At 42.1% G+C, this 20,294-nt stretch overlaps 1 protein-coding gene and 1 long non-coding RNA gene across 3 annotated transcripts in view; both read right to left on the minus strand.

Annotated features, from left to right (window-relative positions):
* The window catches only part of LOC126933882 (uncharacterized), a 35,432-nt gene extending 20,708 nt beyond the window's left edge, over positions 1-14,724 (minus strand). Inside the window, exon 1 of the long non-coding RNA XR_007718759.1 lies at positions 239-14,724. This is a non-coding gene — a long non-coding RNA (uncharacterized LOC126933882). The remainder of the gene's footprint in view (positions 1-238) is intronic.
* Positions 1-20,294, minus strand: part of PRKCE (protein kinase C epsilon) — a 539,420-nt gene that overhangs the window by 163,533 nt on the left and 355,593 nt on the right. For both annotated transcript variants that reach the window (XM_050754093.1, XM_050754094.1), the window contains exons 9-10: positions 18,199-18,395; positions 14,733-14,906 (exon numbers count right to left, since the gene is read on the minus strand). In XM_050754093.1, coding sequence (XP_050610050.1) covers positions 14,733-14,906; positions 18,199-18,395 — 371 coding nt within the window. The remainder of the gene's footprint in view (positions 1-14,732; positions 14,907-18,198; positions 18,396-20,294) is intronic.

Consider the following 20,294-nt stretch of genomic DNA (forward strand, 5'->3'; position numbering starts at 1 on the left):
AGATGTCTTACCTTCCCTGGTACTGCTCCTGCACAACTGTTTTTTTAACACTTTGGGGTTCAGTTACTCTGCCTAGCACCACTATACCTCAGCCAACCCACTTGGAAATCCACTCTTTCTTGCCAACCCAGGGAGTTCTCTTGTGAATTCTTTTTGTAAACATTTTACAATAGGAGTTAGCTTTTGTAAGGTCAACAATCGCACCTACATTTGTTTTTTTACAGTCAGATTTTCGAACTTTCTTTCAGTGGAGCCTACTTATACTTTGTGAAGTGTGTTTAATCTCTGAGTTATGTACGTCAAAAGATACTTCCTAAATCTTTAAGAAGCTCTCCAAGGGAATAAAACTGGGCAAATTGGACGGTAGAAGTATTGCACCATTCATGGCAACGTGTTTCATTTGGTTGTGTTGGTATGTTTTTAGTGTTAACATTGGTGAATCTAGAAAGTTTTCATAAACTGGGGCTTGATAAAGCTGGTTGGATTTAAGCTCTTACCCGGAAAAGAAAAAAAAATACCAAAAACACATGGGGAGAGGTTGGATAAATGGTGAAAGAAACACTGAGAACAAAAGTCATTTTCCCCACTCACTCTCATCCTTGGACACTTTACTGGACCTTCCACCCTCTTTAGAGGACCAGGGAAAGCCACAAACTTCCCAAGCCCAAATCTGTTAGCACCAGCAGGCTCAGCTCTAAGAGCCAGAGCCATGTAATAAGCTTAGCTTCCTAGCAACCTGCACACAAGTGTTCCCAATAAAATGGATTACATACTGCTGATGAATCCCAAGTGAATATCATACTGACCCAACAAAGGAGTTAATTTGTACCTCCTGCCACACTAAGGAGGCAGACTGAGAGAATTCTTTTTGCCCGTGATCCTTCCTGGCATTCTCCCTGGAACGTCACGGTAAAAACAAAATGCTCCAATGAGGTCAAAAGTGGAGGCTTCAACTTCCTATTGCTTCTGCAAAAAAAAAAAAAAAGTCCTCATAACAGGAAGCAGAGGGTCTGTTTTTCCATCAATTGCTTTCCCAGTGCAACTCAGATTGCCTAGAATATCACCCCTAAAGAATTACTTGAGGATGCCCTGGGCAACTCACGTAAGGAGTCCAGTCACCCCACTATAAATCAACCAATTGACATTTTATTTACACCTTGGGCTCTTGGTTTATCCATCCTCAGGAGCCTAATCTCCCCTGGGCATTCAGACAAAATGAGGTTTCTATAATAGAAGCTAGCTAACCAGGTTTGAATTCAGGCTGCTGCTTCCAGCTGTATGACTCCTCTTTGGAAGAACAGTCCTACCTCATAGGGTTGATGTGATGATTAAATTAATACGTGTAAAATGCTCAAAGTTGAACCTGGCATGTAATGAACACTATGAAAGTTCCTGCCATTTTTGTTATTGAGCCAAGGATGACCCTGAAATTGAAGGTGGTGACTGGCCCACCCAGATGGCCCCTCTCTCCTTTCAGGCTACACCAGCAACCTCCAAAGACAAACCACAGGCAGTGGGGGGCGCAGTTCTGTCCAAGTTATTCTTCATTGGAACCGGGAACCTCCTCTTCCCACATTTGGGAGCCAGCCCCAATTTGTGACCTCCTCCTCAGTGACAGGAAGGAGACAAAGGGCCCAGTAGGAATTCACTGGAATCTTGTGGCTAGCCCTAGTTCAAGCTATGGGTCAAGCAGTCAGGAGGAAGGGCTCTCGAACTCCTGAGGACACACAGCCAAAGATGTGATCCTCACATTAACCAGCTATAGTTCTAAACTCAAAAACAGGTTACATAATTAAGAAACAAAAGTGCTACCACAAAGCATTCATCTTCTAGCTGGCATAAACTTCTGGGAAAAGGGGTGGCTCTCAGTCATTTCTTGCTTGATGCCCTCCTGAACAGGCACTTGTGAGATGACTAAACAGGTTACAGGGTTGGCCCATCGCTGTTGTTACAGGCAATGTGGGCCCAGATTAGGGGATAGGTAAGACATATTTTCTCTTTATGAAACAAGTGTGCCAGGGGTCAAATCTACCAACAATGGTAGACTCAGGTAGTCTCAATTCTGTTTTACGAACAGTTGGTCAACTGGCCAGAACAGACCTTCACTCTAGGCAAAGAGAAACATGACAAAGCTCTCAGGTCAGCTTGGGATCTATCTATATAGATGATATTGAAACTGTTAACTGGATAAGACAGAAGCTAGAATTTATTGAACCTGCTGTGTGCTAGAAACTATGCTGTACTTTAAAGAGACAACTATAAAACCTCCTGGTAAATTTTCTGATGTAGGAGCATTAGTCATTGAAAGTGTGTTTGAGTTTGGAGCCCTGATGTAAAATGACAGCCTTGTGAACATAGAGGCTTTGATCAAGGTAGAAGCATTTGCTGAATTGAGCTTTGAAAAGTTCGGGTTATATAATTAAAGCCCATTGCTTCAATGGAGTTGTCTCAATAGACTAGGTAGAAGCTCCTTACGAAAGGCCCCATGTAACTTTCCCTGTAGAAAACACCACTAGACCACTAAACAGAAGGACTGCTCACTGGTTTTATCATTGTCCTTATCTCACTCATGCATTAGCAACAGGTAAACCTGTAGTGATACCATGCGTATTTCCCAACGAACTGCATCGTCACAGGTCTTTAGAATCAGATTCTGGAGGGATCGTATAGATCATGTAGTCAGAACTCCCCTCTCTGTGTCCTCCCCACATCTTTTATTATGAATGAGAAAAGTCAGTGCCCAGATCACTGTCTCAGAGCAAGCATCAGTGGCAGAAGTCACAGCTAGACCTGCAGTTTCCTGACTTGTGGTACCTTCTTTACTGCATCCTGTGTTCTCCACACGTCAACAGGGTATACATGAACACAAACGGCTGAATAGATTGCACCTACCACCCAGCAAAGTCTTCAAAACCAGAACATTGGGAATCATCTCGGTTGTCTGAAGTATTTGAGACCACTAGGACAAAAAGTTCGGGTTATACGGGGAAGACCCGCTGCTTCAATGGAGTCATCTCAATAGACTAGGTAGAAGCTCCCTATGAAAGGCCCCAGGTGACTTTCCCTGTAGAAAACACCATCAGACCACTATCAAAATTCAACACGAATCTAAACATGGACACACACACACACACACACACACACACACACGAGAAAAAAGGTAAATCCTAAAATCCAATAGATGGTGGGCGTTGGGGAGAGGTGAGAGAATCTGACGTCAGCCACGAGGAAACTGGTTTTGTTTGGTGACCGGGTTAGATAACTTAGACCTCTAGTTTTAAATTTCAAGACGAAACTTTTTACTTAAATTGGATTATGATGTGCCAATTGAACTGTGACCAAATGACACCTTAGAAATGTGTAGATCACCTGCTGAAATTAGCAGCAACTTAAGTTCTTGTTTCTAATCAGTCAGGGGCTACACAACTGACAGTTTTTAAGCGCTAAATGGAGGGCTATGCTTTCTTCACACGCTGGAGGCCTTTGCAGATGCAGAGGGGAAAGCATATGGCCATGTCAGTGCTTCCTGCAGAAGTTCTTCCCCACTGCCTCTGGACTCCTGGGCTATTAAAATAGCCTGCTCACAAGTATCTCTGCTTTTCATTTTTCCCTTTAATGCAGTCTACGCAGAGCTGTCAGACTGTGCTTTTAAGTCATCGTTTCCCGTAATATCTTCAAGGAATCCCCCTTTACTTCCAGAAGAAGTGCAAACTCCTTGCCTAGCATAGGAAGAACTCTGCAACTTAGCCAGAACCTCCTCACGAGGTTGTCTTCCTCACGGCTTCCCAGCATGAGCCTGCGACACCAGCAGGACTCATCATTACACTCCCTAAATCAGGGGTCTGTTCCTGCAAATGCCTCCTGCCCCCAAACTCACTGTGCCCTGCTCCCCAACGCCCCAGCATCCACCCTGTTCCACACTGGCCCTTCTCACCCTCAGGAGGCAAAGGTGGGGACTGTTGGTCTGAATCCCAGCTTTATCACTTAACTCCGTGTGATCCTGACTAAATGGTTGAGCCTCCCTAAGTCTGTTTCCTTACCTGCCCAAAGAACTGGCAAAAATGAGAGTGCTTTATTTTCCTTCGGAAACTGTTGACCTGATCTTTTATTGTAAATTGTTTTTTAATACCTACATGCCATGGGACTTGGGTAAGATTTATGAAATCAGCTTTTAAACAACTTGGATAGGCTTGCCACATAATAGGTACTCAAGAAATACGTCTCTCCTTCCTCTTTATCACATATATGCTGCCTTATTCTAAGTTACTGTTTGCTGTGCCTTGTCACATCTCTCCTTCCCAGTCCCTGTTATCTCCCAACTGTGCCTCAAAAGATTCTGACACAAATTCTCCTGATCAATGAAGCAGTGTCACATCCCAGTTACATTCTATCACAGGCCTCTACACCTGTCAGCAGTAAGTCAAAGGTTTAAACACACACTTTTACATATCAGCAGGCACTTCTGTGAGTGATCTAAACAATGAAATATATTACTCAGACAAAATACCAGAATCTTGAATCTGCTTCTAAAATTCCATTTCTGCCCAAATCTCAGGAATGTGTCCATTTTAATAATGAAAGGACATTTGTAATGGAGACCTTCAGGAAATGACACCTGTGTACATTAGATTATAATATGGGTAGGTAAAAAAAAAAAAAAAAAACAAGACTCACTCCAGCTCCCAGTCGAAGTTGTAGTGGTTTTAAACTGTTTCAAAAGTGAAATCCTTTCTTCAAACGTTATCTTCCTTGGAATGCTAACATGTGAAACAGTCGGCGTGGAGCTGTGCAGCCGGGTGGAGTAGGTGGTGCATGTAGGTCCTCCCCGAACAGCGCATACAGGGTGTGTGTGCCACCCACCACACACTGAAGCAACAGAGGCACCTCCACAAAATATAATTTGAAAACCAACAGCTTGGTCGGGCACAGTGGCTCACACTTGTAATCCTGGCACTTTGGAAGGCCGAGGCAGGCGGATCACTTGAGGTCAGGAGTTTGAGACCAGCCTGGCCAACATGGTGAAACCCCGTTTCTACTAAAAACACAAAAATTGGCTGGGCCTGGTGGTGCATGCCTGTAATCCCAGCTATTCGGGAAGCTGAGGCAGGAGAATCGCTTGAGCCTGGGAGGCAGAGGTTGCAGTGGGCCGAGATTGCACCATTGCACTCTAGCCTGGTGATAGAGCAAGACTCCGTCTCAAAAAAAAAAAAAAAAAAAAAAAAAAAAGAAAAGAAAACCAACAGCTTTAGAAGAATAAGTAAATAGTTTAGGAGAATGGGTAAATATATTCCTTAGTGGTAAAAAAAAAAAAAAAAAAAAAAAAACCCTACTAGCCAAACAGTATGCAGTAAGTCCTCACAATGTCATTGATAAGTTCTTGGAAACTGCGACTTCAATGAAAAGACATGTAAGGAAACCAGTTTTACCATAGGTTAATTGGTATAAAGAAGAGTTAAGTTCCTAAGGCATATTTCTGGCTACAAAAACATCAAACTTCTAAGAAAAATTATTTAGAACACTTTGAATCGTAAAACTGAAATAACACTTCTAATATTAAACACTGAAGTAAATGTGAGCTATATATACGTTTAAGAAAGATGAAGAAAAATGAGTAAGAGCATCATTTACCCACTAGCTGCAGTTCAGGGTTATGGGTCGCTGGAAACTCTCCTGGTAGCTGAGGGTGCCAGCTGGGAACCACCCTGGACAGGACCCCATCCCATGGCAGGGCACACTCACACACACCTGTACTCAGATGGGGACCATTTAGACACACCAATTCTCCCGATATGCATAGCTTTGGGATTTGGGAAGAAACTGAAGTCCCTGAAGAAAACTCATACAGGCATGGGGAGAAAGTACAAACTCCACATAGTCAGTGGCCCTAGCCAGGAATTGATATTTTTCTCATTAACGTTATAAACAAATGACATTGAACAAAATCAGGTTACTCAAAGACCTGCTGTATACACACATATTTAATGTTAAAGATGTTTAAGTCTTCGTTTGTATTCTATCAATGCCAAATAGATTATTTACAAGTTGTACTCAAGTTGATGTTACAGAAAGAGAGAAATGTAAGTAGAAGGAGGCAGTTCTGCTGCAGAGAAGGCAGCACCATCACTGGCCAGCACTGGGCAGAACATGCGGTCCACTCACTGCTAACACCAGCTGGCAGGAAGCCAGGCACTTACCAGCCACCTGCAACCCCCAATGCAGAATGTCTACAAGAGGCCTCAGATACTGCAGAATCCTAGAAATCCCTTGGCTGAAGAATATTTAGTGACAAGGAAAACAGCTATATTACTAAGTGAAACCATTTACATAGAGCATGATACTGATGTTATAAATATATATGTATGAACAGACACGTACTTTTCTAAAACTGGAATTACACACATCAAAATGTTAGTAGTAGTCATGTGAATTGTTCTTATTGTCTTCTTTGTCCTCTTGTGACTTTTGCAAATTGTCTACAATTAATAAATAATCTTTGTGATTAAAAAGCAATTTACAAAAAAAGATCAGGTCAACAGTTTCTGAAGGAAAATAAAGCACTGAGTTCTGGGCACTGGATAGATGCCAGAAGGGCTTTTTTAAATATATTTTTTTGGGATGGAGTTTCACTCTGTGACCCAGGCTGGAGGGCAGTGGCGGGATCTTGGCTCACTGTAACCTCTGTAGAGGCCAGGAGTTTCATGCTCCCATGAGGCTTCAAGTTCATGAGGCCAGGACTCCTACCTACCTTTCCCCATGCCTGTGTTCCTCAGCAGGCAGCATGACGCCCCGTGATGCCCCATGGCACGGCACACAGCAGGTGTTCCAGTAAGCAATGGCTAAACAGACAGTGTGAAGGTCTCATTCTACTCCAGCCCATTTTGGATCCTTCCTGTACCCACACCCCCTTTTTCCTCCTTTCTCTCTTATACTTTCAGAAAACAGAAACATTTCCAGAAACAGGCCCTGATCGACCCTGCTCCTCTTGCCAGCTTAAGGGACATTAATATTTTTTAATCCCAGTGTCATTGAGTTCATGTAAAATAGAGCTGACACCCCTTCAGACCCCTTTTCATGTGTGTGACAGGAATTGGGGAAGAGGGGATTTGAAGGTGAGGATATTTGAAGTGGAGAATTTGGACAGGAGGACAGAGATGGACACAGAAATACACAGTGAACAACAAAGGCTGTTGATTCCAATCTGGGTTGTGCTGCAAAGAAATTATAAGACTTGACTGGACCCTGGTTTTCTTATCTGTAAAAATGAGTGACCACAAATCACTAGGGAAATGCAGATTAAAACTATAATGAGATACTACCTCACACCCATCAGAATGGCTACTATCAAATAAAGAAAGTAACAACTGTTGAGCAAAGTAATAGAGAAATCAGATCAGAACCCTGGTGCACTGTTGATGGGAATGTAAAGTAGTTCAGTCATTATGGAAAATAGTATAGAGGTTCCTCAAAAAATTAAAAAGAGAATTACTATATAATCCAGGAATCCCACTTCTAGGTATAGAGCTAAAAGAACTGAAAGTAAGACCTCAAAAGAAATATTCAGACAACCATGTTCACAGCAGCATTATTCATAGTAGCCAAAACATGGAAGTCAAAATGTCCATCCACAGATGATAAGTGAAATGTGGTATTATACATACGATGGAATAGTATTTGGCCTTTAAAAGGAAGGAAATTATGACATATGTTACATCATGGATGAACCTTGAGGACATTCTGCTAAATGAAATATACCAGTCACAGAAACACATTACTGTATGATTCCACTTATAAGAGATACTTAGAGTAGTCAAGATTATGGAGACTGACAGAATGGTTGTCGCCAAGGGCTGTGGGGAGAGGGAATAGGAAAGTACTGTTTAATGGGTATTGAGTTTCAGGGTTGTAAGGTGAAAAGAGGCATGCAGATGGAGAGGAGTGATGGATGGACAACATTATGAATGTATTTAATACCACTGAACTGTACACTTAAAAATGGTTAAGATGGCACATTTTATATTGTGTGTATTTTACCACAATAACAAATTCTGGAAAAAAAAAATGGGGAGTGAATACCCATAGAGTATGGTAGATTAACTCACAGAGACATCATGAAGCAGATATAAAATGGCTGATCTAAGTCAGGGCATTTTTTTTTTCTTTCTTTTTTATTTTTGAGACAGAGTCTAGCTCTATCGCCCAGGCTGGAGTGCAGTGGTGCGATCTTGGCTCACCGCAACCTCTGCCTCCCGGGTTCAAGCGATTCTCCTGCCTCACCCTCCTGAGTAGCTGGGATTACAGGTGCCTGCCACCATGTCTGGGTAATTTTTGTATTTTTAGTAAAGATGGGGTATCATCATATTGGTCAGGCTGGTCTCGAATTCCTGACCTCAAGTGCTCCACCCACCTCAGCCTCCCAAAGTGCTGGGGTTACAGGCATGAGCCACTGCACGTTGCCAGTCAGGGCATTTTTAAAAGCAAAGGTGCTATTCAAAGGTAAGGTTTCCTTATATGCAAAGAGGTTACATGAAGCTGCAGCATTTAGATTAAGAGCCAACACATCCTTCTCTGCCCCTGGGACACACAGCATTAACAAACTCCACAACTTTTCCTTTATCATACCGAATGAATCCTGTTATGCTTCAAGACCTGGGTGAAGTTGTCTTGCTCCATGAAGCCTTGCTTGATGGTGGAAACCAGTGACGGTCTTTCTCTGACTGGCCAGAGAACTGCCAGCCCATCTACGCAGACACATGCCACCACACACATACACCCCTGCGTTCCTTCACAAGACAGTAGAGCTTACCCCTCAACTAGCTTGACCAAAGGCCCTGCCATAAAAGTCTTGTCACACCTTGCAGTGATTTGCACACCATAGGTCCTCACTAAAGATGTGTTAATTGGCTGATCAGAATAAATGGCATTGCTGTCCAGCCCACTATCAGGCAAAGATGGTCTTCAGAAGTAAAGAGATGGAGCTCCCTAGAGTCCGATTCTATTAATAACTGATTCTACCAACACTAAGCCTGTAACCTCTACCACGGATCTCATTTCGCTAAACTCCATTGCAAATTACTGAGGCTATCTCTGCTTGAAATCTGTTATTGGCGAGCATATTGATTCCCAGGTGGCTGCCTGACCCACAAACCAACTGATTGTGTTGAGCATCTCGATCTCTTCTGGAAAAGCACTCACCAAACCTGCTCACACACTCTCCAACTCCTTCAGAGTCGTAGTGGTGTTGCCTCAGGCAGACACTGTGGTCTAGCAGGAAAGAGACCCATCCTCAATGGCTCTGTCAGCTCATTTAGATTTAATCTGACATAGCCATCTCTTTAGAAGGAAATCTACCAATGGCCTAATTTTTACTTTGTTTTCTTTCTTTTTTTTTTTTGGTTTAGTGTTTCTGTTCTTTAGAGTTGAGTTCCTTGAAATGACACTTTCGCTCCTAAGTTGTTAATGCTCGTTTTCTCACTTCTCCCAGTGCTCACACAGATGATTCAAACGCAAATCACACAGATGATCTGAAGAATGTCTCCTGCTGCTTTTCCAGGATTTTTCCATGCTGCATTTTCCCTAGGGCAGCGAGGGAGATTGGCTGAGGGAGATTCTCTAGTTCACCCTTTGTTTCCTTCGCAGCAAAGCCCTCCAGAATTTGGCTTCCCAGGCCTGGCAGGAAATGCCAAAGGGTGGGGGATGGGTAGAATTGTGTAGAGATGAAATTTTTAAAGAGGAAAAATCATGAAATTATTCAAGACAGGTTTTATGGGATCCTGTTGGAGAGAACGGTTTCAACAATGGGGGTCATAAATACAAATGCACAGACTCTAAAAATCTGGGAATTTCATTTCCTGTAACTTCAAAAAAAAAAAAAAAAAAAAAAAAAAAAAAAAAAAAAAAAAAAAAAGCAAAAACAAAACTACCTCTCAGTGATTCTCCTATCCCTTGTAGTCAATGCCTGAATGGGAACCTGGGAACTGGGAGAGGCAATTCCAAGAGTCACTTCTTGGCCTAAACCCTGACCAAGTCCCTAAGTTTTAGAGCCTAGCAGTCCAATAAGGAGGGCTCACAGCATTACCTCCCCGTCTCTACCGACCGGCATCTGATCTTGTAGATGCAGGAATCTGTCTCCTTATTTTCCAAATACCCTCCCCTTCTCCTCTTCCTTCTTTGCTCTGATTCAGCCATTATCATTTCCTTGGAAGAAGTAGGAGATAGAATTAGTTGGGAGTTCAAGAATTGGAAAAATAATACAAATGAGGTTTGGAAATAATTTCTAGGTTTCAGCAGCCATGTCTTTGCCCCTACCCTCTTGCAAATGCTACCCATGCTTCCAGGTCCAGGGTAGGTTCTACCTCCATCAGGAAGCCTTCCTGACTGACTCCTTGTATGTCTATCTCTCCACTAGACAGTAATTGGCATGAGTTCAGAGTTGGTATTTTTTAGCTTTGTAGCCCTAGAATCTAACACAGTGTCTAGCACATAGATGCTTAACAATAAATACTTACCAATAAAGACTTGTAATTGAAACAATTACAGGCCATAATTTTTTTAAAGCAAGAAACAACTGTGGGTGTATAAGAAATTTTTTTTCTCATATACAAGAAAATATTAAACACCACTGACAATGTCACCCACTTAAAAGTTATCTGGAATTTTTAAATATAACAATTTTGGTCTTTTGTTCACATCAACAGATACAGTTCTTTGTGGCTATGCCAATTTTGGTAAGCACCCTACCTTTATAAAATAAGAATTATGTCCAGGGTTTTTTAGTTGTAAGAGGGAGGACCTGGGAGAATGTGGCTACTTGATCTTAACTGGAATTGGAAGTCCTTTATTCCTCTTTCTGTACCTTATGTTTTGACAGTGAATTAAATCAAGTTTTGTAGAATTACCTACATGGTTCAGGTTACTCTTGCATTCCAAAGACACACTGGTTTGAATTTGACTGAAATTAAAACCATTGGCTTAATTTGTTGTTCTGTCTGCTTTTTCTTACTAGCCCTGGAGAGCTGGAGCCATTTTATTTGCTTTTGCCTTTCTAGATCCCAAGGAGAGGGATGGGGCACATGAGCCAAGGGTAGGCGGGTTCAGTACAGAAAAGCCCAAATCCCTATTTAGCAGTAAGTTGGCCCTTCAGTGGGCTGCACTGACCAGACCCAAACCTGACTATGTCATCATGACTGATGCCAAGGGGTTCGCACGACCATTGCCATTGGACACTCCCTCTTCAGCAGTAAGTTGGCCCTTCAGTGGGCTGCACTGACCAGACCTGAACCTGACTACGTCATCATGACTGATGTCAATGGGTTTGCATGACCATTGCCATTGGTTACCATATTAGATATGGTATCACCACTTTACACACTTCTAAGTCTTTCCAGGCAACTTGTGTATAGTGTGCAGCCTGAAGCTATGTGTAATCTGTCAGAAGAAGTTCTCAAAGTAATGTTTCCAAAAGGACCATTTTTTTCCGATACATTGAAAAATAAAGGCTCACCTAAAAATAATTAAACTCGACTTAACATTATTGCTGTTCTGTGTATCATAATTAAACAAGTATGAAAGAAATCTTAATAGGATTGCAATCGGGTCTTTGTGTTCCTGAATGGTGTATTAGAGTCTTAGTGGAAACCAGGTTTAAGGTGGCTCAGAGGAACGGTCCTTTGTTTTCAGGAAAAGTGAAACACAAGCAAGACTGAATTCTATGGCTACCAAACCCAGCTGCTATTCCCAAATCCTGTCCAAATCCTCTCCACCTTTCAAAGCCTGGCTTGATCGCACTTCTCCCACTAGATCCTAGGGAAGACCCCATCCTCTGAGCCTTCTTGGTTTGAATACTCCCATCTAGAACATAACTATTCAATGCTGTTTGCTACTCCCTCTTAGCTTGTGGAAGTTAGAATAACCTCCCACTCTGTTATCACTGAATGCTTCCACTTGAGAACTATCTTCCTTTATGTTAATAACCCCCAGCATCTACCTCAGCGTCAGGTCTCTTTAAAACCATGACAAACTATTGGTTTGTCATAGGGAAAGTCACATTTTAAAAAAGTTAAGTTGAAAGTTTATAAGCTGATTCTTCATCAGGTTCCTTTCATAAGTAAGTTAAGATCCTTCCATGAGGTTAAAATATGATTCACTTTAGAAAAATTCAGTGAATATGCATCTGTTACATAAAGCAAAGTATTCTATGAAATTGAGCTGGCATGAGAGAGTTGGTGCAAAGCTGCTCCTGTGACTGTGGCTGCCTGACAGTGGCCCAAGAAAAGAGAGTAAATATCTCAACTACAGCGGAAGCTCCTTCTCTGCCCATCCTCACCCTACAGCCATCCATGACAACATCCATGTTAGTTTGATCATTGTTCTGCCATAAAAGAAATCCCTGGTGTCATTTAACACCACTTTGTGCTCCAAAAGCTGCCATGTGATGAGGAATCCTTAGCCTTGATACTCTACAATGCACAAAGGAGAACACTGCTGACACTGAAGACATCCATTCCCACTCCCTCACTCATTCACCAAGCTGACCTTCAACTGTGGCTTCCCATGATACACCAGGTAGAGGGGCTCCATAGAGCCCTCACAACTAAACTGGACCCCTCCTAGCATGTTGGGCCTCTTGACAATGTGTGTAAAGAAAATGTGCCAGAGTGGCTCCCTGCCTAGAAAGCCACTTCAGACAGTGAGAGAAAGGGCTACTTGCTGGGGACAGGGGAAGTGGGAGGGTTCCTCCGACAGAAGGGACCCACGCTGGGTCAGGCACAAGAAAGCAGCAATGTGAATCAGAGCAAGGCCCCACTACCTTGGGAGTCCCAGAGACTAGATGAGATGCCAGGTCTGACTCTGCCAAGATGGAATGCCTATGAGCAAAATAGTTTTACTTCTCTGAAACCCAATTTTCTCACTGGTACCAAAAGGAAAGAAAAAAAAAAAAAAAAAAAAAAAAAAAAAAAGGAAAGGAAAAGAAAGATAAGGTGACTTTGAAAAAATCTTCCAAGTCTTTAATTCTGTTAGTGGGTACCTGTCAAGTGTGAGGCCCTGTGATAGGCACCATGGAAAATACAAAATATGACACATTTCTCATGAATCTAAAATTATGCTCCAGTGGAAAAAAGAAGAAAAGTTAACTCTATCACTGAGTCTCTATTATATAGGATTCTGTACACACATAAACCCATAAATATTAGGCATTATACAACACATATCAAAAATGAGAATAGCTAGTAATTCTTATACTTGTTCAGAAAAAGGGATAGATTCTTATTAAATAGGGGTCTCAGGTGAAAGTTTCATAGACAAAGAAATATATGTCCTTCTTAAGATAAGCAGAATGATTTCCAGATTTTCAGATGATATTTCTTATTCTCCTGAGAGATCAGAAGGATAGGAAACATTCCACTGGATCAGGGTTCCTCAGTATGGAATGGGCATTGTGTGTGTGGGGGTGCATGTATATGTGTTTGTGTGGGTGCATGTGTATGTGTGTGTAAGACAGAGATGGGGACCCTGGAATCAAATAAGTTGGGAAAAGTAGATTAAACAAGGTAATTTTGTTTTCATTGCAGGTCTCCTCAAGGATGCTAATAAATAAATGTGTGTTGAGACTAAGAGAGGTTATGTCTGCAGTGACTCCAACTATGGGTCACAGAGTTCTTTGTTCTTACAGCTGCTCAAGTGATTGGGGTTCTGAGAAATCCTCTTTGGGAAACAGTGTACCAAAGATAATGTAAACTCCATGAGGTCAGAGACTAGTCTAGTTCACCACTGTATCTCCAGCACCTGGCATGGCATCAGATACACGGGAAGGATTTAATGAAATATAATTTTTAAAAAGTTTGCCAAATGACTCAATGAATAACTGTTGAATTTTAAGTGGAAAAACTGGCATTCACAATGACATGGAGATGAGAATACACCCAGAAGCAGGGTATCACCTCCCCATGATGTCACCCTCAGGGTCTGGGCTCCACATAAACCATGGCTAGGAGTTTCAGGCGATGTCTATCTTTGCCTTCTCAAAAAGCAAACTACTACAAACATCCATAATGATCCTAAAAGACTCCTCCCAACCCCTCAAAAAGGATAACAAAATTAGAGCTTCATGAAGAACACTGTCGTTTCTTTACTAAAAACAGGTAACAAATCAGTTAATGATACTCAAGTCAGACTCTACCATGGAGTTATGGATGATCTTTGTTTCTTTACTGCCACCTTCTGGTTCCCAGACACCTATGTGGTGAATTAAAAATGCTGCCTTATATTTGTGTTTCACTACGAAATTTTAAGCATTTGTTCACATCCTTTACTTCAGATGACATTACACAGATTAGAAGAGATTAAGGTGGCCTTTACTCTTTTTCATATGACATGAAAATAACTTACAAGTTAAGTGAGTTGATCAGTGATAGAAAGTTAGGAGCAGAGCAAGGACTAACGGCACTTGGTTTTTCCAATGAGCAAACAGTGAGTTTAGCCATTTGGCTTTGTCCAGCTCTAGCTGCAAAGAATTCTACAGCTCTCTCATCCCTTCACAAGCACAACCTTGAATGGAAAATCCAGTGCCCTAAAAAAGAGGATGCTGTTCAAATATATCCTGATCTTTTCAAGGGTAAAACCCATCCCACTTTACAAAGTCTTTGAGAGAACAATGTAGAGGGTCTAAAATCGGTATTTTATCTGATAGTCAAGATGCCCCAACATGGCAGCCAGCCAGCTTCTTCCTAACATACCTTGGTCTGGAAGCAGCAGTAGAGTTGGGTAAGGTAAGGGTGTTTCCGTGCCAGAGCCAAAATCCTCTTCTCTGTCATTGTGCAGTCCACGTCATCATCCTGAAGGATGACATCCTTCTTTAAGACCTTCACAGCATATACTTCATCTTTGCCCTTGAGTTCTGCCAACATGACCTGCAATCAATCAATTGCCTCCATCAATCTATGCATGCATGGAATAAAAAGAAGAAACATAAGCTAATACCAAATACTTTAAAAACTAATTATGTTTTTTCTTTGATTTTAAATATTATTTTTATTTATTTATTTATTTATTTATTTTGAGACAGAGTCTTGCTGTGTCACCCGGACTGGGTGCAGTGGCACGATCTCGGCTCACTGCAAGCTCTGCCTCCTGGGTTCACAACATTCTCCTGCCTCAGCCTCCCAAGTAGCTGGGACTACAGGTGCCTGCCACCACGCTCAGCTAATTTTTTTGTATTTTTAGTAGACGGGGTTTCACCGTGTTAGCCAGGATGGTCTCGACCTCCTGACCTCGTGATCCACCCACCTCGGCCTCCCAAAGTGCCGGGATTACAGGCATGTGTAATTTTAAATATTATAACAAGCCAGGTGTGGTGGCATGCACCCAAGATACTTGGGAGGCTGAGGTAGGAGGATAGTTTGAGCCCAGGAGTTACAGATCAGCATGGGCAACACAGCAAGACCCCCTCTCAAGATGTATATGTAATGTTTAAGAAAACTTCCTATTCCACAGTTACTACAATTTTACCATTACTACATTCTAATAGTTACTACAATTTATTTATTTTTAATCTCTGGCACAGTGCCCAGGCATAGAAAAGAGAAGTTCAATGCACATCTGTTGAATGGTTATTCATATGTTTATATGTGTTTGTCATACTTACAATTACAGTACATCAAATATTTTTATAGTTACAGTAAAATATTGTAACAATTTTTTTTTTTTTTTTTGAGACGGAGTCTCGCTCTGTAGCCCAGGCTGGAGCGCAGTGGCCGGATCTCAGCTCACTGCAAGCTCCGCTTCCCGGGTTTACTCCATTCTCCTGCCTCAGCCTCCCAAGTAGCTGGGACTACAGGCGCCCGCCACCTCGCCCGGCTAGTTTTTTATGTATTTTTAGTAGAGACGGGGTTTCACCGTGTTCGCCAGGATGGTCTCGATCTCCTGACCTTGTGATCCGCCTGTCTCGGCCTCCCCAAGTGCTGGGATTACAGGCTTGAGCCACCGCTCCCAGCCAGTTGTAACTATTTTTAACTGAACGTTATCTTACAGACATTCTCCACGTGGTCTCCATCATTATCACGGTTGCTTATATTCAATTCAAGTAAACATAATTTATTTAACCATTTCCCTCAAATTAGACACTTAAGTTATATCTAATCATTAAGTATTATGTAAATTGCATTGAGTATTTTTGTACACAATTAAAACAATTCCTCTTGGATTACATTTGTAAGATGGAAACTCTCATAAGTAGATAAAGGGTTAAGCATTTTGCACATTTCCTATTTTCAAAAAGGATGTGTGATACAATGTGGCACTAGTAATGTAGGAGTGTTGGAGTTTCATGGTGACTTAACAACACTGAGTAGTTTCACTTAAAAAGTCTTTTTGCTCACTTAATAGGTGTGAAATGTTACAGTGATGCTATTTTAACTTAAAATGAAACCTTAAAAATATGTTTTCTGACTGTATTTCTTTTTGTGTAAATTACTCCCGTCTCTTTTGTCTTATTATGCTGCTATCATATTAATTTCTTACAAATTTATACACATACGATATATAAAGATACTAACCCTTTACTTTCTGTAAAAGTTTTTCTAAGCCTGTTCTATGATTTTCTGTTATTTTATTCTATTGAAAAGAATCATGTATCTTTATGTAGTTGAATCTGTCCTTGTTTGCCTTTATAGTTTCTTTTATAACTTTGAAGCTGGAAACGTGATTCCTATTCAAGAGAGCTAATTAACAGTTCTATTTTCTTAAAGTGTTCCTATCATTTGATATTTTTGCACTCATTTACCTACAAATGTCACAAGCCTTTCTCTTCTTAAATAAGTAACTCCTAAGTACAGTATTCCAATGTAAGTCATCAAAGCTAAAAAGCAGCCATCAGAAACTTAATGAGGGAATTCATGATGTTAACCTGAAGACTTTTTGTCACCCACATATTTTACAGACTCTTTAAAACTGGCTCAAACTCTGGCTGTGATTTTTCCTAAGAGATAACCTAAATGCTCCAAAGTCATCTAAGTTCCCATCCTGCCTACACTATATGAAAACCTAGAATCTTGGAGTCTTGCCCAAAATTAGACTGCATCCTGCTCACGCCCCAGAATTATGCCTAACCAGAGGACCTCTTCTTATTTAGCCAGTCTCTAAAGAATGTAATTGCTTCAGCTTTTGCCATTTAAGTAAACCCCAGTTACCTTCCCACCAGAGTGATATCAGGGTGAGATAGGGGCAGGTGAGACAGCTGGGAACCACGTGGGATGGACCAGCTGATTGACAGGCTGCTGCTTTCAAGAGTCCAGGACATGCCAGGGCATGTGATCCCAGGAGCTTCCTGGTCCCCAGAGCAGGACCTCCCGGAACCTCTCAGGAGGCCCCAGAAAGGTGACTCCCAGGCTCAGCTCTGAATAGAGCCAGGGAACAATCAGAGATCTCAGGTGAAATGCAAACAGCTTCCTCTGCTTCCTGCCCCTTCATCTTCTTTCTAAAATGAACAGGGGTTAATTTTTTCATTTCACCTAGCCATCAGTATGGTGGCTGACCACCTTTATGCTTTATTGAGCATACTAAACGCCACACCCCACACCACTGCATTCATCTCAGTGGGGAACAAGATATGGAGAATGACACCAAGGACAGAGGACCCTGATCCAAGGCATGAGATGATTATTCCCATCCTCTTGCCACATATAGAGGATAAACAAAACATTTACTACATGCCAGAAAGATCAGTTAAATAAAATTTACCTTCCAAAGTAATGCATGCTAAATTTGCTTTGAACCCTAGGTTTACTGAGGGCAGGAATTCATTCTCAAAGTCTTCATAATGAATTAAAAACAGAATTTCAGCTGGATCTCTGAAGCAGGGAAGACATGTATTGATACTATTATTAACTTGGAACACTGAGCATTTAAAACTTTCCAAAGTGCTTTCTCATTTACCATCTCACTTGATTCCTGTCCCCATTCAACAAATGAGAAAAACTGAATTCCAAAGAGATTAAATCACTATGTGAAAGTCTCATATAGCCAATTAATAGTAGAACCAGGGTTCCTATCTGCTTGGCCTCAGGTCATTTGCACTTACAAGGAAGGAAAGAAAACCTAACGAGATCAGTCTGAAAAGTTCCTCTCTCAATCTTAGATCAAACAGATGAAACAACGCTAAGGAGTAGAACAAAACCAGCAGTTCCACCCATGTGTGCCACAGACCTTGCCAAAGCTGCCTTTGCCCAACACCTTGATGAAGTTGAACTCATCCAGGCCCAGGCGCTTGGCCTGGCCTTGCCGGACTTCGCCGTTCTCCCCAGGGCTCAGCTGGCCATCAGGAGATGATGCCGACCGGTGCTCCTCCCCTCGGTTGTCAAATGACAAGGCTTTCCGAATGTTGTTCTCAAGTTCTTTTATTTCTAGGGCCAAGGGGAACAAGAAATTGCATTAGTGCATACCTCATAAGCTGTTCCATTAGGACTCAACACTCAGACTTTCCCCTGTAAGCTCTCAGTCCTCTTTCTGGTTCTTCATAACAACAGATCCAGTGTGGCATCCCTTTGTATGTTCCCTCATCTGTTCACCATATTCTCGTTGGCACCCAACGCGCAGCAGAGCCTAGGTATGCAAAGAGGAGGAGGACACAGTCCCTTCCCTGCCCTTGTAAACTCCAGATTACACTGGACCTGGCCGTCTCTCTGAAAGCCCCCTTTGGCTAGTAGCCTATTCCATTGTTCTAGGTGCGGCACACAAATCTGGGCCCTCTCTAGAATTCTGCAGAGTCATAGGTATCCTTCAAGTTTCCTTTGAAGATGAGAACAACGAATCAGGAACTGTCATCACAGTAATCATTGGTGATATAATTATTTCAATAACCGAGCCATCAGAATGGTGGCTGATCACTGAAGGTGGAAATCTTCACACCTTCTAAAAGCCTTTACTCAGCCTTGTTGCCGGGTTTCTTCTAAATACCCATCTCACACAAGGTTATCTAACAAAACGAGCAATGGGCTTATTATTAACAACAGAATTGCTTTCCCAAGTGACATGTTGCAAACTTATCTCCAATGGGGCGGGAATTTCTCAGTAAAACTTCTCAACTATGAGACAGTCTTGTGCCCTACTCTAGAGCTTGTGACTTGAATTACCTGGGGGAGATAATGCTGGATGATCCTCTGACCTTTTCTATTTGAAGAAGCTTTACTGTTAGCAACTCATTCATCAAGACACGCAGTCTTTTGTGTGGAAATGGGCGTCTTGAGCATAATCCGATTTTAAATGATGCTTGTGAATAACGGATTACAGAAGGCGAACACAGCCTATTAGCCCTTGGGAATCAGAATTAGGCATGAGTGACAGAAAGAGATCTTCAGCTTCTTTTCAGGAGGACAGAGTCCCATAAGGGCTCACTTAAGGAATCCGGAGATCTTTCCTAGATCTGGAGTTTGGCTCCTCTGAGATGTGTTGGGGAGGGTGAAGTGGGGGAAAGCTGCTAAGTCTGCAGACCCTCCCCTTGCCAATTCAGCAGTTATCTGCCTATCACTTAGCTTGACTAAGTAACTTTTAATCTCACCATAGAGCTAAAAGCCTCAGTTATTAAATGAATTTTGGAAGGCAGAACATAGTTGTTTAGGGACACCAAAGCTTGAAGAAAAAGTTTTTCTATTTATTCTTACAAGGGAAGAAAAATAAACTATGTCTGATTTCTGTTGTGTAATAATGTCACTCAGAGGGACATCTGTGCTCACATCACTACTGGGAAATCCTGGCCCCTGTGTCAAGTGGGATGAGCAGAGGCCCTGGGGAGCACTGCAACCTGCTACTGTACCCATCCAATGACAGAGCTCAGAGCCAGAGAGCATGCGGGGCAGGAGCCAGGCCTAGAAACCCTGGTCTCTGAACTCTTACTTGGGCTCTCTTTCCCATATGACCCTGTCTCCCTGAAGCTCCCAAAGGGGATCTCAGTCTCAGAAAGGAACACGTGAAAACCCCCAAACTGGTCTGGGAAAATAGCTACAAGTTCTGCAGCCCCAGAGTACTGTCAGGCTGCTTATGAATGCTTCAAATCTCATTTGGAATGAGGTAGAGTGTAAAGACACAGAAAGTTAATTGGAGTAGCATGAAGAGGGACTGAGACCAATTATTTTGTGGCCTCATGGCTGGCGCATGACCCCAAAGCTCTTTTTATTTACTCCTGGGTAAGAAGGTCTGGGTCATGGTGGTGACCTCCAAGGAAGGTTTGATGGCAGGGTTTCTGAGAGTGGGTCCCTCAGCCAGCATGGGTACAGTCTTGCCCTTACCACTGACTTATCTCCAAA

This window comes from Macaca thibetana, chromosome 13 (genome assembly GCF_024542745.1).
Source record: "Macaca thibetana thibetana isolate TM-01 chromosome 13, ASM2454274v1, whole genome shotgun sequence".
NCBI classification, from domain to species: Eukaryota; Metazoa; Chordata; class Mammalia; order Primates; family Cercopithecidae; genus Macaca; species Macaca thibetana.